At 42.2% G+C, this 25,848-nt stretch overlaps 1 protein-coding gene across 2 annotated transcripts in view; it reads left to right on the top strand.

The window, feature by feature from the left end:
- Nucleotides 1–25,848, top strand: part of LOC110502313 (adhesion G protein-coupled receptor A3) — a 260,754-nt gene that overhangs the window by 18,233 nt on the left and 216,673 nt on the right. For both annotated transcript variants that reach the window (XM_036959858.1, XM_036959857.1), the window contains exon 2: nt 5,427–5,498. In XM_036959858.1, the coding sequence (XP_036815753.1) occupies nt 5,427–5,498 (72 nt within the window). The remainder of the gene's footprint in view (nt 1–5,426; nt 5,499–25,848) is intronic.

Raw genomic sequence — 25,848 nt, 5'->3', positions numbered from 1 at the left:
CCTGATATTGTTCACATGTTGTGGAAGCCATCTGATGTGTTTCCAGCTCTGGGCATCAATAATTGTCTTATAGCTTGTCAATGAAAGATGAGTTGTGTATTCTGAACTATGTAACTCCTATCTATCTTCTGATCATTTCCTCATAATCTCCTGTCATGACTTTCCCTCCTGGGTGAAGATCAGAGAGAGCCCCCTCTCCAACCAGAGAGGAAGGGGGGGAAGTGGGGACGGAGTTGGCCAGTTTTATGACGGTCGTAAATACCTTGCAGCAACACTTTCTCCCACTCTGCAGAAATGGAAGTTAAAAATCTCTTTGTTACAACAGAGAGAGATTTTGCAGAACTGTAACATCACAAGGTTGGACATTGAAACAATATTTCTAACGTAAATAATGTGGTAAATGGATCATGGGTCTCTAAACAATAATCATGTCAAATAAGTTGTTGTTTTGTGATATCATTAAGGAAGGTATAACCAAATAATGGTAACATTGTTAAATAGTATCCGCAAAACACCAGCCTCAACGTCAACAGTGAAGAGGCGACTCCGGGGTGCTGGCCTTCTAGGCAGAGTTGCAAAGAAAAAGCCATATCTCAGACTGGCCAATAAAAATAATAGATTAAGATGGGTAAAAGAACACAAACGCTGGACAGAGGAGCTCTTCCTAGAAGGTCAGCATACCGGAGTCGCCTCTTCACTGTTGACGTTGAGACTGGTGTTTTGCGGGTACTATTTAATGAAGCTGCCAGTTGAGGACTTGTGAGCCGTCTGTTTCTGCATAGAATAGCCTTCATTTCTCAGAACAAGAATAGACTGACGAGTTTCAGAAGAAAGTTCTTTGTTTGTGGCCATTTTGAGCCTGTAATCGAACTCACAAATGCTGATGCTCCAGATACTCAACTAGTCTAAAGAAGGCCAGTTTTAGTGCTTTTTTAATCACAACAACAGTTTTCAGCTGTGCTAACATAATTGCAAAAGGGTTTTCTATTGCTCAATTAACCTTTTAAAATGATAAACTTGGATTAGCTAACACAACATGCCATTAGAACACAGCAGTGATGGTTGCTGATAATGGACCTCTGTACGCCTATGTACTATAGATTATCCATTTAAAAATCAGCTTTTTACAGCTACAATAGTCATTTCCAACAATAACAATTTCTACACTGTATTTCTGATCAATTTGATGTTATTTTTTTGGACAAAAAAAAACAAGGACATTTCTAAGTGACCCAAAATGTTGAAAGGTAGTGTACATTTGTTTCATCACAAAACCGTAGAGCAACATCTGTGCTGTGAAGTCCACAATGAAAACATTGCGTGTAACGAACAGTTACATGACCTACAGCGTGGTCATGCAGGTTCATGTTTTTCCGACAGTTTACTAAACAACTACTGATTTAGAACCACAGAATTACTGCAAGTCATCACAGAGAAAACAGACCACTGCTTCCACTATTCCAGCACCATTTCAACTTAAACATTTAAGCTTCATGAAATCAACTAGACTATATATCCTTAGTTTAATTAATACAGTGAAAACAATCTTAAAAATACCAAAAACAATTTAGTCCAATCAATTTAACAAATTGTCATGTGGCATGTGTGTGCAATAAAAAACAAACTCTTGACTCGCCCTACATGTAGACTAGTTGCCATCCTCCTCTCTTTCATGTTGACAAAACGGTCTATGACTGTGTAGTACACAGTTTTTAGTTTTTGTTGTCAAAGGCTACCTGGCTAAAATGATTGCTAGCCTGACTTCCTCGCAAGGGCAAGAATGAACCAGCTAACGTGAGCCTACTAGACTACATACTGAACTTCAATCGTCTCAGGCCAGTGGCACAATATACTAATTTATGGTTAGATTACAATCTCTGTCATTGTCCTGTACAGAGAATTAAGACCAATTCCCCATCTCCATCCTTTGCTTAGGAAAGGGCCGACAACACAAGCAGACCAGAAACAGACATGTTTTTCTGACAAATACGTTTTGCTTTTGATGTGATTTTATTGGAGTGAAGCCAAATCCAAACTGGCCTCCCTTGGTGGGTGGTTTTTTGCGCCAGGTCTACCAACAGTTGAGCTCAGCTCAACGCTGATTTGCCAAAGGGAGGCCAAATGCTTTCTGGCATCAATCAATCAAATTCTACGTAGGCATGGCCTAGTCTTTTTGTCCAGACAGAATCACATACTTGGGCTACACATACTGGCTGTTTCCCTCGCTCGGGCGATTTCTCCGGTGATCTAAAGCCACTTACGAATTGAAAGAAAATTATGAAAACACAGAGAGACGAAAAAAAAAAAAAAAAAAATACAATTGATAAATTAATGTAAAATATTTTGGGAAGCCTGGCTTCCCTTGGCATCCATGATTACATGCCACTGGCTGCCTGCCCTTCAGAGTGGTGTTCTGCCTGTACAGGGAGTATGTGAGAAATCAAATCAAATGTTATTCATCACATGCAGATGTTATTGCGGGTGTAGCGAAATGCTTGTGTTTCTAGCTCCAACAGTGCAATAATATCTAACAATACACACAATACACGCAACCTAAAAGTAAAAAAAATATAATTAATGATTATATAAATATTAGGATGAGCAATGTCGGAGTGGCATAGACTAAATACAGTAGAATAGAACACAGTGTGTATATAAATCAAATGTATTTATATAGCCCTTCTTACATCAGCTGATATCTCAAAGTGCTATACAGAAACCTATATACCTATGTGATGAGACCTATATACATACGAGACCTATAAACATATGAGATGAGTAAAGCAAAAATATGTAAACATTATTAAAGTAAATAGCGTTCCGTTATTAAAGTGGCCAGTGATGTCAAGTCTATGTATAGGGGGCAGCAGCCTCTAAGGTGCAGCCAAATTTCTTCAGCCTCCTGAGTGGTGAAGGCGCTGTTGGTGTGTGAACCATTTAAGATCATCAGTGATATTTACGGCGAGGAACTTGAAGCTTTCCACCTGCTCCACTACGGTCCCGTCGATGTGGATAGGTGTGTGCTCCCTGTGCTGTTTCCTGAAGTCCACTATCAGCTCCTTTAGTTTTTTCTACATTGAGTGAGAGGTTATTTTCCTGGCATCACACTCCCAGGGCCCTCACCTCTCTGTAGGCTGTCTCGTCATTGCCTACTACTGTTGTGTCGTCTGCAAACGTGATTTTTGAGTAGGAGGCGTGCGTGGCCATGCAGTTGTGGCGAGGGTCAGCAAAGTGGAGGTGTTGTTTCTTTACCTTCACCACCTGGGTGCGGCCCGTCAGGAAGTCCAGGACCCATTTGCACAGGGCGGGGTTCAGACCCAAGGCCCCTAGCTTAACGATGAGCTTGGAGGGTACTATGGTGTTGAGTGCTGAGCTGTAGTCAATGAACAGCATTCTTACATAGGTATTCCTCTTGTCCAGATGGGATAGGGCAGTGTGTAGAGCAATGTCGAGTGCATTGTCTGTGGATCTTTCGGGGCGGTATGCAAATTGGTCTAGTTTGTAGTGGCTGCTTAAAAAAAAAACAGAACCATGGATTTCAGTTTCTCCTGGTCAATATACTACATTCAGGGTGAGGAACCATCTAACATCAAGTTTTAAAATAGTGAACTACTTCTTTTGAACTTCTGGCAAAACTCTTATGATGCTCAGTTTTTAACTCTCAACTTGTGCTCCTATGCAGTAGCTTGTCGCTCCGTTGACCGATTTTAATATGAACTTGCTCAGCAGTCTCTATTAAAGGTCTTTAATGCCATTATACACTGTATTTATGCTCTCAAAATGTTCTTTGAATATACATTTTTTTTGTGTACATTTTCACTGTGTGTATCCCACATCATGCCAATTCCAAAATAACTACAACCCCCCACCTCCCTCCCGCTAGGCTGGTGAGTAATTTGCCTCTTCAGCACAATGCATTGTGGGATCACACTGCTTAATCCTAGGGCATTAGAAGGTGACAAAAGAAGATGACTCGTGACACAACCTAATTACCACTCTTGCCAAACCTCTGCCATTACTCCTGAGAATGGAAGGGGAGGAAGAAGACGAGCGAGTGATTTGACCTTGGGTGTCTGTCCGTAGGAGCGTGCCAGTAGGAGACATTCAACGTTGTGCATGCAAAGCAGCAGGCCCCGTCTGCATGCAGACTCACTGCCATGCTCCATCACGCACTGCATGGCTTTACCGCCAGGCCAGCCCTGCAGCAGACAGGATGATCTAAGGTCTGGCAAGAGCGATTTAATATTTTAGCAGATATGAAATCCCCAAAATGCCATTTTAGGTGTATTTCAAATTATGTGCATCTGGGCAGAGGAATGAGCGTGACATAAATCATTACACACTCAGCCTACAGCTCTGAAGGGAAGGAGGGTCAGTAGAGAGGGGTGAACTAGGTATCTCAGCATTCAAAGTCAAAATAATTTACTGCTGTATTCAAGTCCATGAGTGGAAATCAATGGAAGAACGTTGCCGAGATCCTGCATTGTTCGTAAAGTGTTGGCAGGCAGGGTGTAAATGTCTGTGTGCGTGTGAATGTGTGGTTGAACACAGACTAGTGGTTGTTTACTGGTGTGTGGGTGGACTTTATATTTTGTCTGATATGTTTGTTTGTTTCACTAGAGCAGCAGGTAACACAGCCCTCCATCTGTGTCCTAACGAGTCCCCCTGGACCCTCCAGACACAACACTGATGGGCTACTGTTTTTCACTATGGGATGATGTGCATTTGTGTGTCTGTGCACTGCATTCGTCCTTGCTTTTGTGTAATTGTTTCTGTGATGATCCTTCCGGAGGCTCAGTGTGTTATGACTGATGTTTTTGAGTAATTGGGTGTGTTCTGCTAAGAGGCTTTGCAGAGAGTCTTGAATGAATGTTTTTAACCCTTCTTGATACACAAACAAATACCCATATTACAAGATAAATACTCAAGATCCTTTTCCCCAGATTCTTTTAAAATAAAGCACTACTTTACCCTTTAAATATACTTCAACAAGAACAGAAATGTATATCCACATAGAGTCCTGGGGCAAATATGTATTTATTGCCTATACTGTACCTGTTGAGCACATGCACATCATTGACTTGTTTGCGGTTCATAGTGGTAGCTGTAGATCGGGGGGGGGGGGGTCAAACAAGTTTTGCCCCGGGGGTCGCATTCGGTCTTCAATTAGGTTATATTTCCTAGCCATCAAAAATGGCAAACAATAGCCACAAAATCCATAAATAAGACCAAAAAAATGCATCCAATATGGGACATTTAAGGCCAGATTAAATCAGAGATACATTTCTATCTCTCACCAAGTTATTGACAGGATGCATCATTTATTGGACATTTGTCTGTATTTTTGTGATGTCTACTAATAAGTCTACTAATAGGTCGAAAGGCTCACCATCTCACAGTCATCCTTTCCACTCTTCTGTCCACAGGATCCTCAGTAACAACAAGATCTCACTGCTGAAAAATGCCTCCTTCTTTGGCCTGAGAGTCCTGGAGAAACTGTAAGTAAGCCATCTGCTGCTGGGAATTGTTCTGTTTGTCCTCCCCTGAGCCATAATGGCTGTCATCATGAGAATGACCCTGCCTGCGCTGTGGAAGGGACAGTGCAAGGGGACAGCCACGGGGGCTAGGGTAAAGCTCAAGGAGCTCTTGTTGTTAATGCTAGCCCAAATCAAATGTTGACTGCTTCCACTTTCAAGACACTGCACTTAACATCAATTGCCTGAGTAAATGTCTTAATATTTGTAATATATAGTAGAATATACACTGAGTGTACAAAACATGACATAGACTGACCCAGATTAATCCAGGTGAATGCTATGATCCCGTATTGATGTCAAGTGTCAAATCCATTTCAATTTGTGTAGATGAAGGGGAGGAGAAAGGTTAAAGAAGGATTTTGAATCCTTGAGAGAATTGAGACATGGAGTGTGTATGTGTGCCATTCAGAGGGTGAAATGGGCAAGACAAAAAATGTAAATGCCTTTTAAACAGGGTATGGTAGTAGGTGCCAGGCGCACTGGTTTGTGTCAAGAACGGCAACGCTGTTTCACGCTCAACAGTTTCCCGTGTGTATCAAGAATGGTCTACCACCCAAAGGACATCAACCCAACTTGACACAACTGTGAGAAGCATTGGAGTCAACATGGGCCAGCATCTTTGTGGAACGCTTCCTAGAATTTGTAGAGTCCATGCTCCGATGAATTGAGGCTGTTATGACGGCAAAGGGGTGAGTGCAACTCAATCTTAGGAAGGTGTTCCTAATGTTTGGTATGCTCAGTGTACATCATATCATAAATAGGGTCCTATAAAATCCCATTTATTTGTTGCCTGATTCCGTTTAGTTTTTTCCCAAATTCCATTTTCCCTGTTTTGTTTTGCCAGGTTTCTGTTTTCAAGGTTCTGCTCTCAAAATGTTAAATTTGTACATTTTAATCATTTAACAGACACTCTAATCCGAAGCGACACACAGGATCAATTAGGGTTAAGTGCCTTGCTCAAGGGCACATCGACAGATTTTTCACCTAGTTTGCGCATGTGAACACAGGCAGAGAAGCACAAGAAGAGCGGGGGTGCGGTGGAAGAGGATGTGAAAACACTTCGTTGGGGACCGCAGCAAGGCAAATAGGTGTAACAGCAAAACGTCACTTCTAGCGACAAATCAAGGAACCAATAGCGGATCTCACTGACAAATTGTTGGCAACATCTCACGGCTACATAGGGATGGGCAAGACTCCCTCATGACCAGTCCGTCCATCCTGCCAGCTGTAGCTGTTGGCAGTGCACACCGGCTGTGCTATCACGAGCGGGGTGTGCCAAAGCACCGCTTACAGGTGCCCTCAGTGAGTGGGCTGTGGGGGCCAGCTGTTGCAGAGTCTGCACGTTTGGCGCCCAGAAGGCTGTGGTGCTACGGCTGACTGACGGGCTTACCCAGCACCGTCTGTGATGCTGTGGAATTTTGATTCTACCACACTGTGACCAGAGTCCCCATTACTGTACCCTGGATCTGGAAGGGAGAGGAGGTAGCTAGACACATTGGGATGAGACTGAGGTGATGATTATACAGCATATTGCCTGGTGTTTCTAGTTACTCAAGCATTTGAGGGTATGGACTATTATTCTGCATATTGTTCTGTTTTAAAGATTATATCATGTTTTGGTTATTGAGCTGCTGGCTATGTACCATTGATTAGTATATATTTGCAACCACCTGCTCAAAATGGAGATTCATGTTCGACGCAATTATTTTACCTTTTTGTTTTACCCATACTGGAATTGATACATTTCATCACCTCAGAGAGGAGACGTGTTGAGTGATGGCTTGAATCTCACCATATAGTCCTGGGCTCATTATCTGTCAAAGTGGGTCAAATTTATAGCATGCATATGAACAAAGGACACCACTGTTCTCTGTCCAGATGTGATGCTTTACTAGTTCAATGTGTTCCCACAATGTAAACTATCCCATTCCATAGCATTTCATTTCCTTGAAACCCATGTCGTCAAATTGAGAATTCAGTAATAGTATGTGACCTATGTAGCATGTGATATGTACAGGTAACTGCCAAAATAATGGAAACATGAGTAAATGAGGGATACAAGAAGTGATTCCTAATTAAGCAATTAACATGAACAATTAATTAAGCAATTAACATCCCAATTATGCTTAAGGTCATGTATAAAAATGCTTGGCAGGCCATTATTTTGGCAACCATGGCTATGCCCCCATAGGATTACAATGCCCCCATCCACAGGGCACGAGTGGTCACTGAATGGTTTAATGAGCATGAAAATGATGTAAACCATATAGTCCTGGCTGTCTCAGTCTCCAGATCTCAACCCAATTGAACACTTATGGGAGGTTCTGGAGCGGCGCTTGAGACAATGTTTTCCACCACCATCAACAAAATACCAAATGATGGAATTTCTCATTGACGAATGCTGTCGCATCCCTCCAATAGAGTTCCAGACACTTGTAGAACCTATGCCAAGGGCATTGAAGCTGTTCTGGCTCGTGATGCCCAACACCATACTAAGACATTTTATGTTGGTGTTTCCTTTATTTTGGCAGTTACCTATATGTGTATGTACAGTGGGGCAAAACAGTATTTAGTCAGCCACCAATTGTGCAAGTTCTCCCACTTAAAAAGATGAGAGGCCTGTAATTTTCATCATAGGTACACTTCAACTATGACAGACAAAATGAGAAAAAAAATCCAGAAAATCACATTGTAGGTTTTTAATGAATTTATTTGCAAATTATGGTGGAAAATAAGTATTTGGTCACCTACAAACAAGCAAGATTTCTGGCTCTCACAGACCTGTAACTTCTTCTTTAAGAGGCTCCTCTGTCCTCCACTCGTTACCTGTATTAATGGCACCTGTTTGAACTTGTTATCAGTATAAAAGACACCTGTCCACAACCTCAAACAGTCACACTCCAAACTCCACTATGGCCAAGACCAAAGATCTGTCAAAGTACACCAGAAACAAAATTGTAGACCTGCACCAGGCTGGGAAGACTGAATCTGCAATAGGTAAGCAGCTTGGTTTGAATAAATCAACTGTGGGAGCAATTATTAGGAAATGGAAGACATACAAGACCACTGATAATCTCCCTCGATCTGGGGCTCCACGCAAGATCTCACCCCGTGGGGTCAAAATGATCACAAGAACGGTGAGCAAAAATCCCAGAACCACACGGGGGGACCTAGTGAATGACCTGCAGAGAGCTGGGATCAAATTAACAAAGCCTACCATCAGTAACACACTACACTGCCAGGGACTCAAATCCTGCAGTGCCAGACGTGTTCCCCTGCTTAAGCCAGTACATGTCCAGGCCTGTCTGAAGTTTGCTAGAGAGCATTTGGATGATCCATAAGAAGATTGGGAGAATGTTATATGGTCAGATGAAACCAAAACTTTTTGGTAAAAACTCAACTCGTCGTGTTTGAAGGACAAAGAATACTGAGTTGCAGCAAAGAACACCATACCTACTGTGAAGCATGGGGGTGGAAACATCATGCTTTGGGGCTGTTTTTCTGCAAAGGGACCAGGACAACTGATCCGTGTAAAGGAAAGAATGAATGGGGCCATGTATCGTGAGATTTTGAGTGAAAACCTCCTTCCATCAGCAAGAGCATTGAAGATGAAACGTGGCTGGGTCTTTCAGCATGACAATGATCCCAAACACACCGCCTGGGCAACAAAGGAGTGGCTTCGTAAGAAGTATTTCAAGGTCCTGGAGTGGCCTAGCCAGTCTCCAGATCTCAACCCCATAGAAAATCTTTGGAGGGAGTTGAAAGTCCGTGTTGCCCAGCAACAGCCCCAAAACATCACTGCTCTAGAGGAGATCTGCATGGAGGAATGGGCCAAAATACCAGCAACAGTGTGTGAAAACCTTGTGAAGACTTACAGAACACGTTTGACCTCTGTCATTGCCAACAAAGGGTATATAACAAAGTATTGAGATAAACTTTTGTTATTGACCAAATACTTATTTTCCACCATCATTTGCAAATAAATTCATAAAAAATCCTACAATGTGATTTTCTGGATTTTTTTTCTAATTTTGTCTGTCATAGTTGAAGTGTACCTATGATGGAAATTACAGGCCTCTCTCATCTTTTTAAGTGGGAGAACTTGCACAATTGGTGGCTGACTAAATACTTTTTTGCCCCACTGTATGTAGAGTTTAAGTCAGAAGTTTACATACACTTAGGTTGTAGTCATTAAAACTCAGTTTTCAACCACTCCACAAATTACTTGTTAACAAACTATAGTTTTGGCAAGTCGGTTAGGACATCTATTTTGTGCATGACACAAGTAATATTTCCAACAATTGTTTACAGACAGATTATTTCACTTATAATTCACCTCATCACAATTCCAGTGGGTCAGAGGTTTACATACACTAAGTTGACTGTGCCTTTAAACAGCTTGGAAAATTCCAGAAAATTATGTCATGGCTTCAGAAGCTTATGATAGGCTAATTGACACCATTTGAGTCGATTGGAGGTGCTCAGTGCCTCTTTGGAGGTGCTCAGAACTCAGTAACTCTTTGCTTGACATCATGGGAAAATCAACAGAAATAAATGTAGACCTCCACAAGTCTGGTTCATCCTTGGGAGCAATTTCCAAACACCTGAAGGTAACACTTTCATCTGTACAAACAATAGTACACAAGTATAAACGCCATACCTCCCAGGAAGGAGACACGTTCTGTCTCCTAGAGATGAACGTACATTGGTGCGAAAAGTGCAAATCAATCCAAGAACAACAGCAAAGGACCTTGTGAAGATGCTGGAGGAAACAGGTACAAAAGTATCTATATCCACAGTAAAATGAGTCCTATATCGACATAACCTGAAAGGCCACTCAGCAAGGAAGAAGCCACTGCTCCAAAACCGCCATAAAAAAGCCAGACTACGGTTTGCAACTGCACATGGGGACAAAGATTGTACTTTTTGGAGAAATGTCCTCTGGTCTGATGAAACAAAAATAGAACTGTTTAGCCATAATGACCAACTTTATGTTTGGAGGAAAAAGGGGGAGGCTTGCAAGCTGAAGAACACTATCCCAACTGTGAAGCACGGGGGTGGCAGCATCATGTTGTGGGGTTGCTTTGCTGCAGGAGGGACTGGTGCACTTCACAAAATAGATGGCATCATGAGGGAGGAAAATGATGTGGATATATTGAAGCAACATCTCAGCTTGGTTGAAAATGGGTCTTCCAAATGGACAATGACCTCAAGCATACTTCCAAAGTTGTGGCAAAATGGCTTAAGGACAACAAAGTCAAGGTATTGGAGTGGCCATCACAAAGCCCTGACCTCAATACTATAGAACTTTTGTGGGCAGAACTGAAAACGTGTGTGTTCTGAGCAAGGAGGCCTACAAACCTGACTCAGTTACACCAGCTATGTCAGGAGGAATGGGCCAAAATTCACCCAATTTATTATGGGAAGCTTGTGGAATACTGTCCGAAACATTTGACCCAAGTTAAGCAATTTAAAGGCAATGTTACCAAATACGAATTGAGTGCATGTAATCTTCTGACATACTGGGAATGTGATGAAAGACGTTAAAGCTGACATAAATCTTTCTCTCAGCTATTATTCTGACATTTCACATTCTTAAAATAAAGTGGCGATCCTAACTGACAGGGAATTTTTACTAGAATTAAATGTCAGGAATTGTGAAAAACTGAGTTTAAATGTATTTGGCTAAGGTTTATGTAAACTTCCGACTTCAACTGTATGCATGTTATAGTATGTGATATGCATCAATCTGAGTTCCTTGCCCACGGGCATTTACTTAAGAGAGGACATATGTTGTTTTGGCCACTTAGTTAGAACCTTGACCAAAAGGTCCTATATGTCATGATGAGTAGATAGGTTAAGTGTAGAGCGGCAGAGAGATGGAGTAGAGTGAAATGACCTCACCTCTGAGACAGCATCAAAATGCAGGGTGGCGACTGGCGTTCTTCACTCTGTAAATGGACGTCAGGAGGGTGACTCGTCCTCTAAAGTTTGTTCTTGTTGTTTTCTGTTGGAAAGAGGTATATTACTGACATCTATCCACACCTCTTTAGGGTAGTGTCTCCTTCGATAGTGATTGATGTATATATGGCACATCCTCAAAGGACAAATCACTTTTCCTGATTGAGCAACAAACAAGTGCAATTTTGTTCACAATGATAATATATATATATTATTTGAGGGATAACGTGACATGTAGGGTTATAAAACTGCATCCTGGGTTAAAGGGTAGGCAATATAATTGACTGTGTATTGATTAAAGCTTTGATGTCGATGACACAGTGGGGTCTGTAATGATTAGATCCCTTGATAAAGATGAGCAAAATAGACTGAATAAAATTAATAATACAAGTACGAGCTATATTATATGCTCAGAAATGTGTTTTTTTAAATTATTGTTTATTAATACAATTGCTCAGAGGAAGAGATTTTGTTTAACAAGTAATAAATAGCAAATTCTCAAAGTAAGGGGGTCAGAATTATTGGATCCCCTGTTTCAAATACTCCAGCACCCTCCCCTTGTGAGAAAAACGACATTGAGCCAGCATTGGCACTTGGGTTGAACTGGTGTTATGGTCATATGAACTTGAAATAGAGGCATTTGGCCACACTCACTAGCGGTGGGTTTGGACTTCTGAAAGAACAATGCGTATGCAGAAAATACCTGTTTCTCCAAGATGGCATAGCAGTCAGACGTCCTTTGCCCTCGTCTTGTCGTGTCCCGTATATATATATATATTTACATATTTCTTCGCATATCTTTTATGTATTTTCTTTTCCAAAAACTCAACTTCAAAACACTCTCCTGCAACCCGTCTCACCAATTGAAAAAAAGTATTATTTACCTCAAATCTGAAATCCACAATAGAAGCCAGCCAAAAGCTAGCCAGAAGCTCACCAGAAGCTAGCCAGAAGCAAGCCAGAAGCTAAAGTTAGTATTCAGCTATCCACGATTGATGGTCATCAGCTAACCTTTAGCTCGAAAAACTATCGCCAGTTTTGTACAACGCGACTCAGACCAGAACATACCGGACCTATTTTTCTCTCCATATCCCCAGATTTCAACCGAAAGCTCTGGACATTTACACCTGGGTCTTGCAGCTAGCTAGCTGCTATCCGTATGACTATTGCCTTAAGTCGATCCCGGAGCAAACATAAATTATTCCGGCGCTAGCCAGCTGAAGAGTTCCATCAGCCACTCCTGGGCTACAATTACCAATCCGGACCCGTTTTACTGCCGACGCAGTTTTTTTTATTCACTGCTTTAACACACTCTAGCCGTGTCTGAATCCTGGCTTAGGAAGACCATCAAAAATGTGGATATCTTCATCCCTAACTACAACATTTTCAGACAAGATAGAACGGCCAAAGGGGGCGTGTTGCAATCTACTGCAGAGATAGCCTGCAGAGTTCTGTCCTACTATCCAGGTCTGTACCCAAACAATTTGAACTTCTACTTTTAAAAATCCACCTCTCTAAAAATAAGTCTCTCACCGTTGCCGCCTGCTATAGACCACCCTCTGCCCCCAGCTGTGCTCTGGACACCATATGTGAACTGATTGCCCCCCATCTATCTTCAGAGCTCCTGCTGCTAGGCGACCTAAACTGGAACATGCTTAAGCATGTTCCAGTTTAACACCCCAGCCATCCTAAAATCTAAGCTTGATGCCCTCAATCTCACACAAATTATCAATGAACCTACCCCAAAGCCGTAAACACGGGCACCCTCATAGATATCATCCTAACCAACTTGCCCTCTAAATACACCTCTGCTGTTTTCAACCAAGATCTCTGCCTCATCACTGCCTCATTGCCTGCATTCGTAATGGGTCAGCGGTCAAACGACCTCCACTCATCACTATCAAACGCTTCCTGAAACACTTCAGCGAGCCGGGGTATCCTGGAAGGATATTGACCTCATCCCGTCAGTAGAGGATGCCTGGTTATTTTTGTTAAATGCCTTCCTCACCGTCTTAAATAAGCATGCCCCATTCAAGAAATTTAGAACCAGGAACAGATATAGCCCTTGGTTCTCTCCAGACCTGACTGCCCTTAACCAACACAAAAACATCCTATGGCGTTCTGCATTAGCATCGAACAGCCCTTGTGATATGCAACTATTCAGGGAAGCTAGAAACCAATATACACAGGCAGTTAGAAAAGCCAAGGCTAGCAGAAATGTGCTTCCTGCAACACAAACTCAAAAAAGTTCTGGGACACTGTAAAGTCCATGGAGAATAAGAACACCTCCTCCCAGCTGCCCACTGCACTGAGGATAGGAAACACTGTCACCACCGATAAATTCACTATAATTGAGAATTTCAATAAGCATTTTTCTTCGGCTAGCCATGCTTTCCACCTGGCTACCCCTACCCCGGTCGACAGCACTGCACCCCACACAGCAACTCGCCCAAGCCTTCCCCATTTCCCCTTCTCCCAAATCCCGTCAGCTGATGTTCTGAAAGAGCTGCAAAATCTGGACCCCTACAAATCAGCCGGGCTAGACAATCTGGACCCTTTCTTTCTAAAATGATCTGCCGAAATTGTTGCAACCCCTATCACTAGCCTGTTCAACTTCGTCGTGTGAGATTCCCAAAGATTGGAAAGCAGCTGCGGTCTTCCCCCTCTTCAAAGGGGGGACAATCTTGACCCAAACTGCTACAGACCTATATCTATCCTACCCTGCCTTTCTAAGGTCTTTGAAAGCCAAGTCAACAAACAGATTACCGACCATTTCTAATCCCACCATACCTTCTCCGCTATGCAATCTGGTTTCAGAGCTGGTCATGGGTGCACCTCAGCCACGCTCAAGGTCCCAAACGATACCTTAACCGCCATCGATAAGAAACAATACTGTGCAGCCATATTCATTGATCTGGCCAAGGCTTTCGACTCTTGTCAATCACCACATCCTCATCGGCAGACTCGATAGCCTTGCTTTCTCAAATGACTGCCTCGCCTGGTTCACCAACTACTTCTCTGATAGAGTTCAGTGTGTCAAATCGGAGGGCCTGTTGTCCGGGCCTCTGGCAGTCTCTATGGGGGTGCCTCAGGGTTCAATTCTTGGACCGACTCTCTTCTCTGTATACATCAATGATGTCGCTCTTGCTGCTGGTGAGTCTCTGATCCACCTCTATGCAGACGACACCATTCTGTATACTTCTGGCCCTTCTTTGGACACTGTTAACAAACCTCCAGACGAGCTTCAATGCCATACAACTCTCCTTCCGTGGCCTCCAATTGCTCTTAAATACAAGTAAAACTAAATGCATGCTCTTCAACCGATCGCTGCCTGCACCTGCCCGCCCGTCCAACATCACTACTCTGGACGGTTCTGACTTAGAATATGTCGACAACTACAAATACCTAGGTGTCTGGTTAGACTGTAAACTCTCCTTCCAGACTCACATCAAACATCTCCAATCCAAAGTTAAATCTAGAATTGGCTTCCTATTTCGCAGCAAAGCATCCTTCACTCATGCTGCCAAACATACCCTTGTAAAACTGACCATCCTACCGATCCTCGACTTCGGCGATGTCAACATAGCCTCCAATACCTTACTCAATAAATTGGATGCAGTTTCTGTACAGCACTTTGAGATGTCTGCTGATGTTCAAAGGGCTATATAAATACATTTGATTTGATATCACAGTGCCATCCGTTTTGTCACCAAAACCCCATATACTACCCACCACTGCGACCTGTATGCTCTCGTTGGCTGGCCCTCGCTTCATATTCGTTGCGAAACCCACTGGCTCCAGGTCATCTACAAGACCCTGCTAGTCCCCCCTTATCCCAGCTCGCTGGTCACCATAGCAGCACCCACCTGTAGCACGCACTCCAGCAGGTATATCTCTCTGGTCACCCCCAAAACCAATTCTTCCTTTGGCCGCCGTTCCTTCCAGTTCTCTGCGGCCAATGACTGGAACGAGCTACAAAAATCTCTGAAACTGAAAACACTTATCTCCCTCACTAGCTTTAAGCACCAGCTGTCAGAGCAGTTCACAGATTACTGCACCTGTACATAGCCCATCTATAATTTAGCCCAAACAACTGCCTCTCCCCCTGCTGTATTTATTTATTTATTTTGCTCCTTTGCACCCCATTATTTCTATCTCTACTTTGCACATTCTTCCACTGCAAATCTACAATTCCAGTGTTTTACTTGCTATATTGTATTGCTACAATTGTATTGTATTACTACTCCACCATGGCCTTTTTTTGTCTTTACCTCCCTCATCTTACCTCATTTGCTCACATTGTATATAGACCTATTTTTATACTGTATTATTGACTGTATGTTTGTTTTACTCCATGTGTAACTCTGTTGTTTTATGTGTCGAACTGCTTTGCTTTATCTTGGTTAGGTCGCAATTGTAAATGAGAACTTGTTCTCAACTTGCCTACCTGGTTAAATAAAGGTGAAATTAAAAAATTAAAATGCAGAAAATACCTCATACCTACTGTAAAATATGGCGGTGGATCTTTGAAGTTATGGTGCTATTTTGCTTCCAGTGGTCAATGTCATCATGAACTTAGGCAAAAACCTTGTCGCCTCAGCCAGAAGGCTGCAACTTGGCTGCGAGTGGATCTTCATTATGCGTCCAGTATGCAGAAAGTTGGAGGTCGTTTCACGAGCCAATTCTAGCTAGCTTTAGTGCAGTGACTGTAAGTCTATGATATCTAATAGCATTCTAGCAGTTCCCATAGACTCCCAGTCATTGCGCTAACACTAGTCATCAATAAGGCTAACGCTAGTTAACAACATCCTTCAAACTGCATGCAGTAAAAATGGTATCCACGAGTTCATCTGACTCTGGGGAAGTAGATAAAATGCTTCATTGCCAAAATCCCAAAGTGTCCCTTTAATGTTCCGTAGTTTTAAAAATGAACACTGGTATGCAGGCAATGTCTAGAGAGGCCAATTTCTCTTCTCTCTCGTCATTGTTGCCTCTGTGATTCCTGGTCTCAGTGGATCTCTCTGCAAGGCTATCATCAACTCTGTTTTTCTGCCTAAAAAATAGGAGCATTCCCCCCTTGCTTACGATTTTGGATCAACATTTGAACATAATTATTTATTTACAACATTTGTTAGGGTTTCCAGACAGGAAGTGTGTGAAATCACCCTGGGTCTGCAGAATGTCCACCAAAGCTGTTGCCAGAAAATGTTAATTTCTCTACCATAAGCTGCTGTCAACGTCATTTTAGAGAATTTGGCAGTACATCCAACCGGCCTCACAACCGCAGACCACGTGTAACCATGCCAGCCCAGGACCTCCACATCCGGCTTCTTCACCACAGGTGAAGAAACTCTTCCAAGAGCTGGACGCCCTGCCAAACTGAGCAATCAGGGGAGAAGAGCCTTGGTCAGGGAGGTGACCAAGAACCCAGTGTTCATTCTGAAAGAGCTCCAGAGTTCTTCTTTGGAGATGGGAGAACCTTCCAGAAGGACAACCATCTCTGCAGCACTCCACCAATCTGGCCTTTATGGTAGAGTGGCCAGACGCAAGCCACTCCTCAGTAAAAGGCACATGACAGCCCGCTTGTTTGCCAAAAGCCACCTAAAGACTCTCGGACCATGAGAAACAAGGTTCTCCAGTCTGATGAAACCAAGATTAAACTATTTGACTTGACTGCCAAGCGTGACGTCTGGAGGAAACCTGGTACCATCCCTACGGTGAAGCATGGTAGTGGCAGTATCATGCTGTGGGGATGTTTTTCAGCAGCAGGGACTGGGAGACTAGTTAGGATTGAGGCAAATATGACCAGAGCAAAGTACAGAGACAAATGTTAACAAAATGCTGACCAATGTAATAAAGTAATGTATTTTCAAATAAGTTACCTTACACCTTATGTTGAGTGACAATTTGTTAGCTACGCTATCCATACGAACCGCAAAGCATCTCAACGGGTGTTGAGCATTTGTAAATTCATCAGTTATTCTGCGCATCAGTCTTTCCATAATTGTATGATTTTTTTTTGTTTGCAAATGAACTCAAGCTTACAGACAATGTCAAATGTAATATAGCGAAGCATCTGAGTGAGTTGGGTGCGCAATTACGCAGGTACCTTTCCGAAACGGATGACACAAACAACTGGATTCGTTATCCCTTTCATCCCCTGCCTCCAATCCACTTACCGATATCTGAAAAATTGTATTTAATCAGAAGCCACTGCCAGATTTCTGGATTGGGCTGCGCACAGAGTATCCTGCCTTGGCAAATCGAGCTGTTAAGACACTGATGCCCTTTGCAACCACGTACCTATGTGAGAGTGGATTCTTGGCCCTCACTAGCATGAAAACTTAATACAGGCACAGACTGTGTGAAAAATTATTTAAGACTGAGACTCTCCAATACAACCCATTTCAGAGTTATGTGCATCCTTTCAAGCATACCCTTCTCATTAACCTGTGGTGAGTTATTCACCATTTTCGATGAACCTATAAGGTTTTATATATATAAGATGGTTAAATAAAGAGCAAAATTATTTATTATTATTATTTGTGCCCTGGTCCTATAAGCGCTCTTTGTCACTTCGCATGAGCTGGGTTGTGAAAAACACTCATTCTTATGTTTAATGAATGTATCGTATAGTGTGTGTGTGGCAGGCTTACAATGATGGCAAAAAACAAAATTTGGGAGTACGCTGAACCTGGTGCTAGAGGGGGTACACAGCTGGAGGTTGAATGTTTGAAGGGGTACGTACGGGACTATAAAATGTTTGGGATCCTAGGTTTCCTTTCCTATGATGTTGGGGCTTGCCAGACGGTGACACTAAAGTGACTGACTCCTCCGTCAGTGAGTGTAGCCTACCAAATCGCATCGGTGAGAGAGCCATTCATTTGACTCCCTAATTTGCATGAGCTACTGGTATAGGTAGTTGTGAGCCTCATTCTGGTCCAAATATGATAATTAGGGCCCTCACGGAATCCAGTCATTAAAACAATATTCAACAATTTTCCAAAATGTATTCACCTTAGTAGGGAATCAACTAAATGTATTGAAAATGAATGAATTTGCCCAAGTTTATCAAAAGACATGAACATAATCATCAGTGATTCGTATTTCCTGCAACTTTCGGAAGAGACAATGAGATTTCCCTGTCTTTCTAGGCCCATGTGCGGTGCTCGTCGCTACCAATTTGTGTAGCCGTTAGCGATGATGCTAATGAAAACAGATGTAAAGGCTTTTCTAAAAAATCTTCTCAATTAAATTTTAACTACAAAGTAGCTCATGCTTACCTGGTAGAATGATATCATTGATGATTATTTTCATCAATCCAGTTGGTATTTTTCCCAGACCTCAAAAGTGATCTCCTGATGTGGTTTAAGCATTGTTGGGGTACCTAGAACATACGAATTAATGTTGTTTTTTTCTCTAAAAAATGTGTAAAACCTGGAAATCAAAACCTTTTAAAATGTATTTTTCAAGATAATGTGAGATATTTACATCATTTTTCTGTTTTAATAAAATACAATTTGAAGAACAAATATCATTGTAGCATTTCATATCTTGCAGTAAAATAAGACTTTATTCTCAAGAGAAGACTTGAGAATTGAGATTAAATGTTTATGGATGAATGCTTTCTTACTTGAAAAATAGTCCTGATCATAGAGGGCTAGACCTAGATAATATCCAAAACACTGAAATCATACATTGTCAGTAATTTGTACTGTCTTTCTACATAATGCAACACATATTTCCAATCTGGGAGGTAAACTCAATAAAATATTCAATAATTTTGCTGTGTATTTCAGATGCCATTAAAATGTACCAGAGACCAGAGTTCCTTCTGCAAAAATGTGAGGAATAAATTGTGCTTGAGTTGCATTTTAGAAATATTCCAATCAAACCGATGATTAAACGAGAGTGTTGAAGTACTGAAAGAGCAAATAATTGATATCTTAAAAGGTAATGAAAATATAAACTCATATACCCACAAGCTTGGGCCATTTGAAATAGATTCTATCAACACGTGGTATTTTCTTGTCAGGCAGTTATTATTAATGCATGATGGTTGGACCTGCCAGTGTGTTTTATGTTATTTTCTGGTATGTAACTGATTTTGAGGGAATCCCAGTCCCTTTTGATCCTCTGGCAGTGGTTGCTATTACTGTGACATGGTGTACCCTCAGTCGCTCTAATTGGACTGAACTGTCTTACTATCTGTCCCTCTTTTACTCTCCTCTGAGAGATCTCAAGCATATTTATTTACATTTCACTCTGTGGTTATCCATCCTAATTAGATGTGCTTTATCTAATTTGAAGTGTCTGATGAGATATGTCTTCCTGCCGCCTTGTTTCCTCAGTGGGAGAGCAAATTGACCCAGGTTTTGTAATATGAACTAACAAGTTATTACTGTACCATTAAGAACGGAAAATTATGTCTTGGCAGTTTTAATATTTTCTTATCAAATGTCAGGCAAATTAGAATGTTTGTGTCGTATTATTCTGTGCATTCATGGATGGATTGGAATACATAATGAGATGTCTTGAACTGAAGTGGCTCTGTAGTGTCAAATGCAGTCCAACCTTCAGAGGAAGCAGTTTTTCCAGGCAGAATACAATGACCATAGTTAGGCTACATTGTGGCCTTTTCTCACTGTCAGAGACTGCTCTCTACTCTCATTAGTGTACCTCTCTGTTCTCTCTCTCTCTCTCTCTCTCTCTTTATTGGCATGGGAAACACGTTTACATTGCCAAAGCAAGTGAAATACATAATAAACAATTAAAAAATTAACATCAAACATTACCTTCACAAAAGTTCCAAAATAATAAAGACATATGTCTTCGTACAGTGTTGTAACGATGTGCAAATAGTTGAAGTACAAAAGGGGATAGAAATAAACATAAATATGGCTTGTATTTACTGGGGATGCATGATATATTGGTAAGCATATTGGTAAGCATATTGGAATCGTCCGATATTAGCTAAAAATGCCAGCATCGGCCCGATGTCTAGTTTAACACCGATGTGCATAACCGATATTAAAGCTGACTTGCGTACCTATATAATGTAGGTAGATGAAGTAATCACGGCACAGAAGATATAGCGCTACACGTGCAACACAGCATTCCTAACCTAGCCCACAATGTCTGCTGTGTGGGTCGAGCAGTCATTTGAAAGAGTAAGAACATTTCAGCGAGACAACTCAAAGGCGAAATCCATTAACCTCTCTAGGGTAGGGGGCAGCATTTGGAATTTTGGATGAAAAGCATGCCCAAATTAAATGGCCTGCTACTCAGGCCCAGAAGATATGATATGCATGTAACTGGTAGATTTGGATAGAAAACACTCTAAAGTTTTCAAAACTGTTAAAATAGTGTCTGTGAGTATAACAGAACTGATTTGGCAGGCGAAAACCTGAGAAACGTTTTTTCATGCGCAATCCGGAGAGAGTGCATTTCTTGTTTACCTTTTATATTGACAACGTTATTGTCCGGTTGAAATATTATAGATCATTTAGGCTAAAAACAACCTGAGGATTGAATATAAACATCGTTTGACATGTTTTTATGAACTTTACAGATACAATTTGGATTTTGTCTGCCTGTTTTGACTGCGTTTGAGCCTGTGGATTACTGAAGAAAACGCGCGAACAAAACTGAGGTTTTTGGATATAAAGAGACTTTATGGAATAAAAGGAACATTTATTGAGTAAATGAATGTCTTCTGAGTGCCACCATATGAAGATCATCAAAGGTAAGGGATTCATTTTATCTCTATTTCTGAGTTTTGTAACGCTTCTGCTTGGCTGGTTACTGTTTGTAATAATTTAATCTTAATTAATAAGATTAGATTAATAAATTAATCTTTAAACCTATGTAAAATATGTTTTGTTTTCTGAATTTTTATAATGAGCGTTTCTGTATTTGAATTTGGCGCTCTGCAATCTCACTGGATGTTGGCCAGATGGGACGCTAGCGTCCCACGTACCCTAGAGAGGTTAATGCCAAGATAATGGAATTCATTGTCCTTGACAATCAACCGTTCTCTGTTGTGGATGATGTTGGCTTTCGCCGACTGGTTGAGCACCGGTACACACTACCATGTAGGCACTGTTCTTCAGATGTTGCCCTACCAGAGTTACACATGCTGTCAGCCCCATGAGCATTATGAGTCTGACAGCACAGTGGGTCGATAAGGATTTTGTACTGAGGAAAGCTGTATTGCATGCTCAAGAATGTGCTGAGTCTGGAAGGAGAGTTTACAGTCTAGCCAGGCACCTAGGAATTTGTAGTTGTCCACATAGTCTAGGTCAGAACCGTCCATAGTAGTGATGCTAGTCGGGTGGGAGGGTGCGGGCAGCAATCGGTTGAAGAGCATGCACTTAGTTTTACTAGCATTTTAAAAGCAGTTGGAGGCCACTGAAGGAGTGTTGTACACATTGAAGCCGTACTGTCTTTTATCGATTATGTTATGATCATGTTATGATATCGTTTAGGACCTTGAGCGTGGCTGAGCACCCATGACCAGCTCGGAAACCAGAGAAGGTACGGTGCGATTCGAAATGGTCGGTGATCTGTTTGTTAACTTGGCTTTCGAAGATTTTAGAAAGGCAGGGCAGGATAACAGTTTGGGTCTAGAGTGTCTGCCCCTTTGAAGAGGGGGATGACCGCGGCAGCTTTCCAATCTTTGGGGATCTCCGACGATACCAAAGAGCATTTGAATAGGCTAGTAATAGGGTTTGCAACAATTTTGGCGGATCATTTTAGAAAGAGAGGGTCCAGATTGACTAGCCCAGTGGATCCAGATTTTGCAGCTCTTTCATCAGCTATCTTGATTTGGGTGAAGGAGAAGTGGAGTGGGGGCTTGGGAAAGTTGCTGCAGGGGATGCTGAGATGTTGACCGGGCTAGGGGTAGCCAGGTGGAAAGCATGGCCAGCCGTATAATTTTTTTTTATTGAAATGATCGATTATCATAGATTTATTGGTGGTGACAGTGTTTCTTTTCCTCAGTGCAGTGGGCAGCTGGGAGGAGGTGCTCTTATTTGCAATGGACTTTTCAGTGTTCCAATACTTTTGGGAATTAGTGCTACAGGAAGCACATTTCTGCTTGGGGGCTATTCGATGCTAATGCAGAACGCCACAGGATGTTTTTGTGCTGGTCAAGGCCAGTCAAGTCTGGGGTGAACCAAGGGCTGTATCTGTTCTTAGTTCAAAATTGTTTGAATGGGGCATGCTTATTTAAGACCGTGAGGAAAGCACTTTTGAAGAGCAGCCCGGCATCCTCTACTGATGGGATGAGGTCATTATCCTTCCAGGATACCCGGGCCAGGTCGATTAGAAAGTCCTGCTCGCTGAATTGTTTTAGGGAGTGTTTGACAGTGATTAAGGGTGGTCGTTTGACCACGGACCCATTACACATTCAGGCAATGAGGCAGTTGATCTCTGAGATCCTGTTTGAAGACAGCAAAGGTGTATTTAGAGGGTTGGGCGAGCTAGAGGCATGGCGATTCAGACAGCTAGGAGGCCGGGGATAGCAGGCTAGCAGATGGGCCTCGGGGATGTCGCAACTGAAGAGCCTGTTGAAACCTCCTCGGACGGTTACGTCGGCAGACCAGTCGTAATGGATCGGCATGGTGCCGTATTGGCAGCAAAGGGTACAGGGCAATTGGCAAGAGAAGTGTTGAAGCCCAGGAATTGTCTGATGGATCTCTTCGGCTAGCCGAGAGATGGGCCTAGCTCCATGCTATCTGGTGCTTGCTTCGGGACAGAGACGGGAGTAGCCAGGAGCAGCCACTCGGATAGCAGCTAGCTAGCTGTGATGATCCGGAGTAAAGGTTTTTAGCTCGCGGTAGGAATCTGGAGATGTGGTAGAGGAAAAGCAGTCCTATATGCTCTGGGTTTATATCGTGCTGCACAGACTGGCAGGAATTGACCGGGCTGAGGCTGGCAGATGTCCGAGTTAATGGTGATGACCGCTAGCAGTGGCTAACTGACTACTAGCTAGTAGCTAGTTAGCTGGCTTGCTTCTGAAGGGGGTTCCTGTTCTAAAGTATAAAAAATAGCAGATCCATATCACATTGGGTGAGGTGGGTTGCAGGAGAGTATATTCAGTCGGTAGATGTAAATTGAGATAAAAAATATATACAAAATATATACGAAGCAAAACCATATATATATATACACGGGACGGGACGGGATAAGACAAACAAACAAATGATTTCACATGTATTGCTACACTTTGCACTTCAAAGTAAACCTCAGCTCTGTTAAAAATATACTCAAGTAAAACTATTGTATTTATCATAGTGATCAAGGCGTAACATTAAAACAAAGTAATATTCTCCATCAACATTAGACAACTATACAGAAAACCCTAAAGTTGCTGAAATTATTTAATCAAATCAGTTATGAGAAAATAGCCAGATTAACTGATGATTGACACAGACATGGTGGCATAGTAGGTTGTGAGTTCAAATCCCAGATGAGGACAGCAGCATACCACCCTGCATCCCGCTGCTTGCTTGCTTCTGAAGCTAAGCTTCAGACCAGGTGGTGTTGGAAGGCCAGTAGGAGGTCCCCTTTTCTCTGGGCTAAAGAAATATCCCAGCTCACAATTGGCTCATTCGTCCCTGTAACTATTCCCCAGGTCTTTGATGTAAATTAGAATGTGTTCTCAGTCATCTTACCTGGTAAAATAAGGGTTAAGAAATAAATGTTGAATAATAATTACTCTATATCATGTACTGTATGTGAAGCTGTGTCAAATATGTATGTTGAAAACACTATGTTAAAAGTGTTCTTTTGCCAGCTGAACATTTAAGTTCAGGTTACACTTTAACCGAAAAGTTGAGTGAACAAAAAAAAAGCTCTGGATCCAGTTACTTAAATAGTAATTAGTCATTTCTATTTAATTGTATGAAATGAAAAAAAAGGGTTTTGGTCAGAGAAAATCCATTTTTCATGGTATGTTATCATGTAACCTGTATACCCTTGGATCAGTGCCTAGTGTCTGGTCACTCACTAATTGTTTTTGTTTGTTCATGAAATGCCAGAATGTAAACTGCTTTGAATCTAAGGCCATACTGGTGAATCGGAGACATGGGTGATCAGATCCTGCACTATGTCAAGTCCGAGTCTGTGGGCCGTGCTAGGGAGCATGTGTGTGTGGTCCAGTCAGAGTACAGTCTATGGTCCAAGGTCAATGTCCCCTGGGACTTTCATTTGTGTGTGCGTTTATGTGTCTGCATGTGTGTGTGCATGCATGTTTGTGCGTGCGTGCATGTTTGTGTACTGTATGTGTGTGCATGTGTTTGTGTTGAACGGCCAGAGAAGTAGATGAATCTTCCCATTAGTGTCATATGGTGAACAGCCTAATATCCTCAGGGCCAAACTTCAGCAGTCTAAGATCTACAGCACAGCCAAAATTAATTGGGAACCACTTCAGTAGCTTTCCACACATCAGCCACAAATATTGGAGTTTATGTCAGGGTTTTACAAAAGCCAGAACCACGCACAGTGTAGTTCCCAGCCACACTTCAAATGCTCAGGGTTCGGGGGTAGAAACCGCTTATTGTTTAAACATCCAGCTCTTGTTGAGTTTAGCCAGCTGTACATGTTTTAGAGTGAATTCAATTGTAGGTAACAGTAGGTAGTGTGTGTCTGTGCGTGCGCTCGTGTGTGTGTGTGTGTGTGTGTGTGTGCACGTGCGTATGTGTGTGTTTCTGTGCGTGCGCTCTTATGTATGTGCGTGTTTTGGTAAGCACCTCCTGACCGGAGCTACAAACAGAACTCTCTCAGGAAACAGGAAGACTTATTTATTCAACTGGACTTCCATCCTGCCTTTCTCTCTCTCTGCTGCCAATCACCTAACAATACAATACAACAATGTAACAACACACAACAACCTCCACTTCAGAATGAGCTATGCTTAAATGGGATAGTGATTGACATGATAACAGAGTAACCCACAGTATATGATCAAAGCAACAACAGCTGTCTTTATTGTCTGCTCACAGTACAAAAGAACCCCCACACCCACCGTACATGTCATGACCGAAGCTGTTACAGCTGTAATTATTGTCTGCTCAGTGCTCATAGTACCTTGAGACACAATGTATGGCAGCATACAATACACAGTAACAGGTACCCTGCAGCGTTTGCTGTGTTGTGTTGGCACTAGTCTGCCCACCTGTGTCCTCTACCTACCTCTCCCCTACCTCTGACCTCTCTCACTGCTGACCTCTGGCCTGGGGCCTGGCTAGAAACTGCTGACTGCTTAACTCTGACACAGGAGCACTGGCCTCTGGCTGTGGTTGGCTGCTGCGTGTGCTGTGAACAAAAGGCGTTAGGAAAGTGGCAC

The sequence above is a fragment of the Oncorhynchus mykiss genome, chromosome 23, assembly GCF_013265735.2.
Source record: "Oncorhynchus mykiss isolate Arlee chromosome 23, USDA_OmykA_1.1, whole genome shotgun sequence".
NCBI lineage: Eukaryota > Metazoa > Chordata > Actinopteri > Salmoniformes > Salmonidae > Oncorhynchus > Oncorhynchus mykiss.
This window is presented reverse-complemented; position numbering and strand designations above follow the sequence as displayed.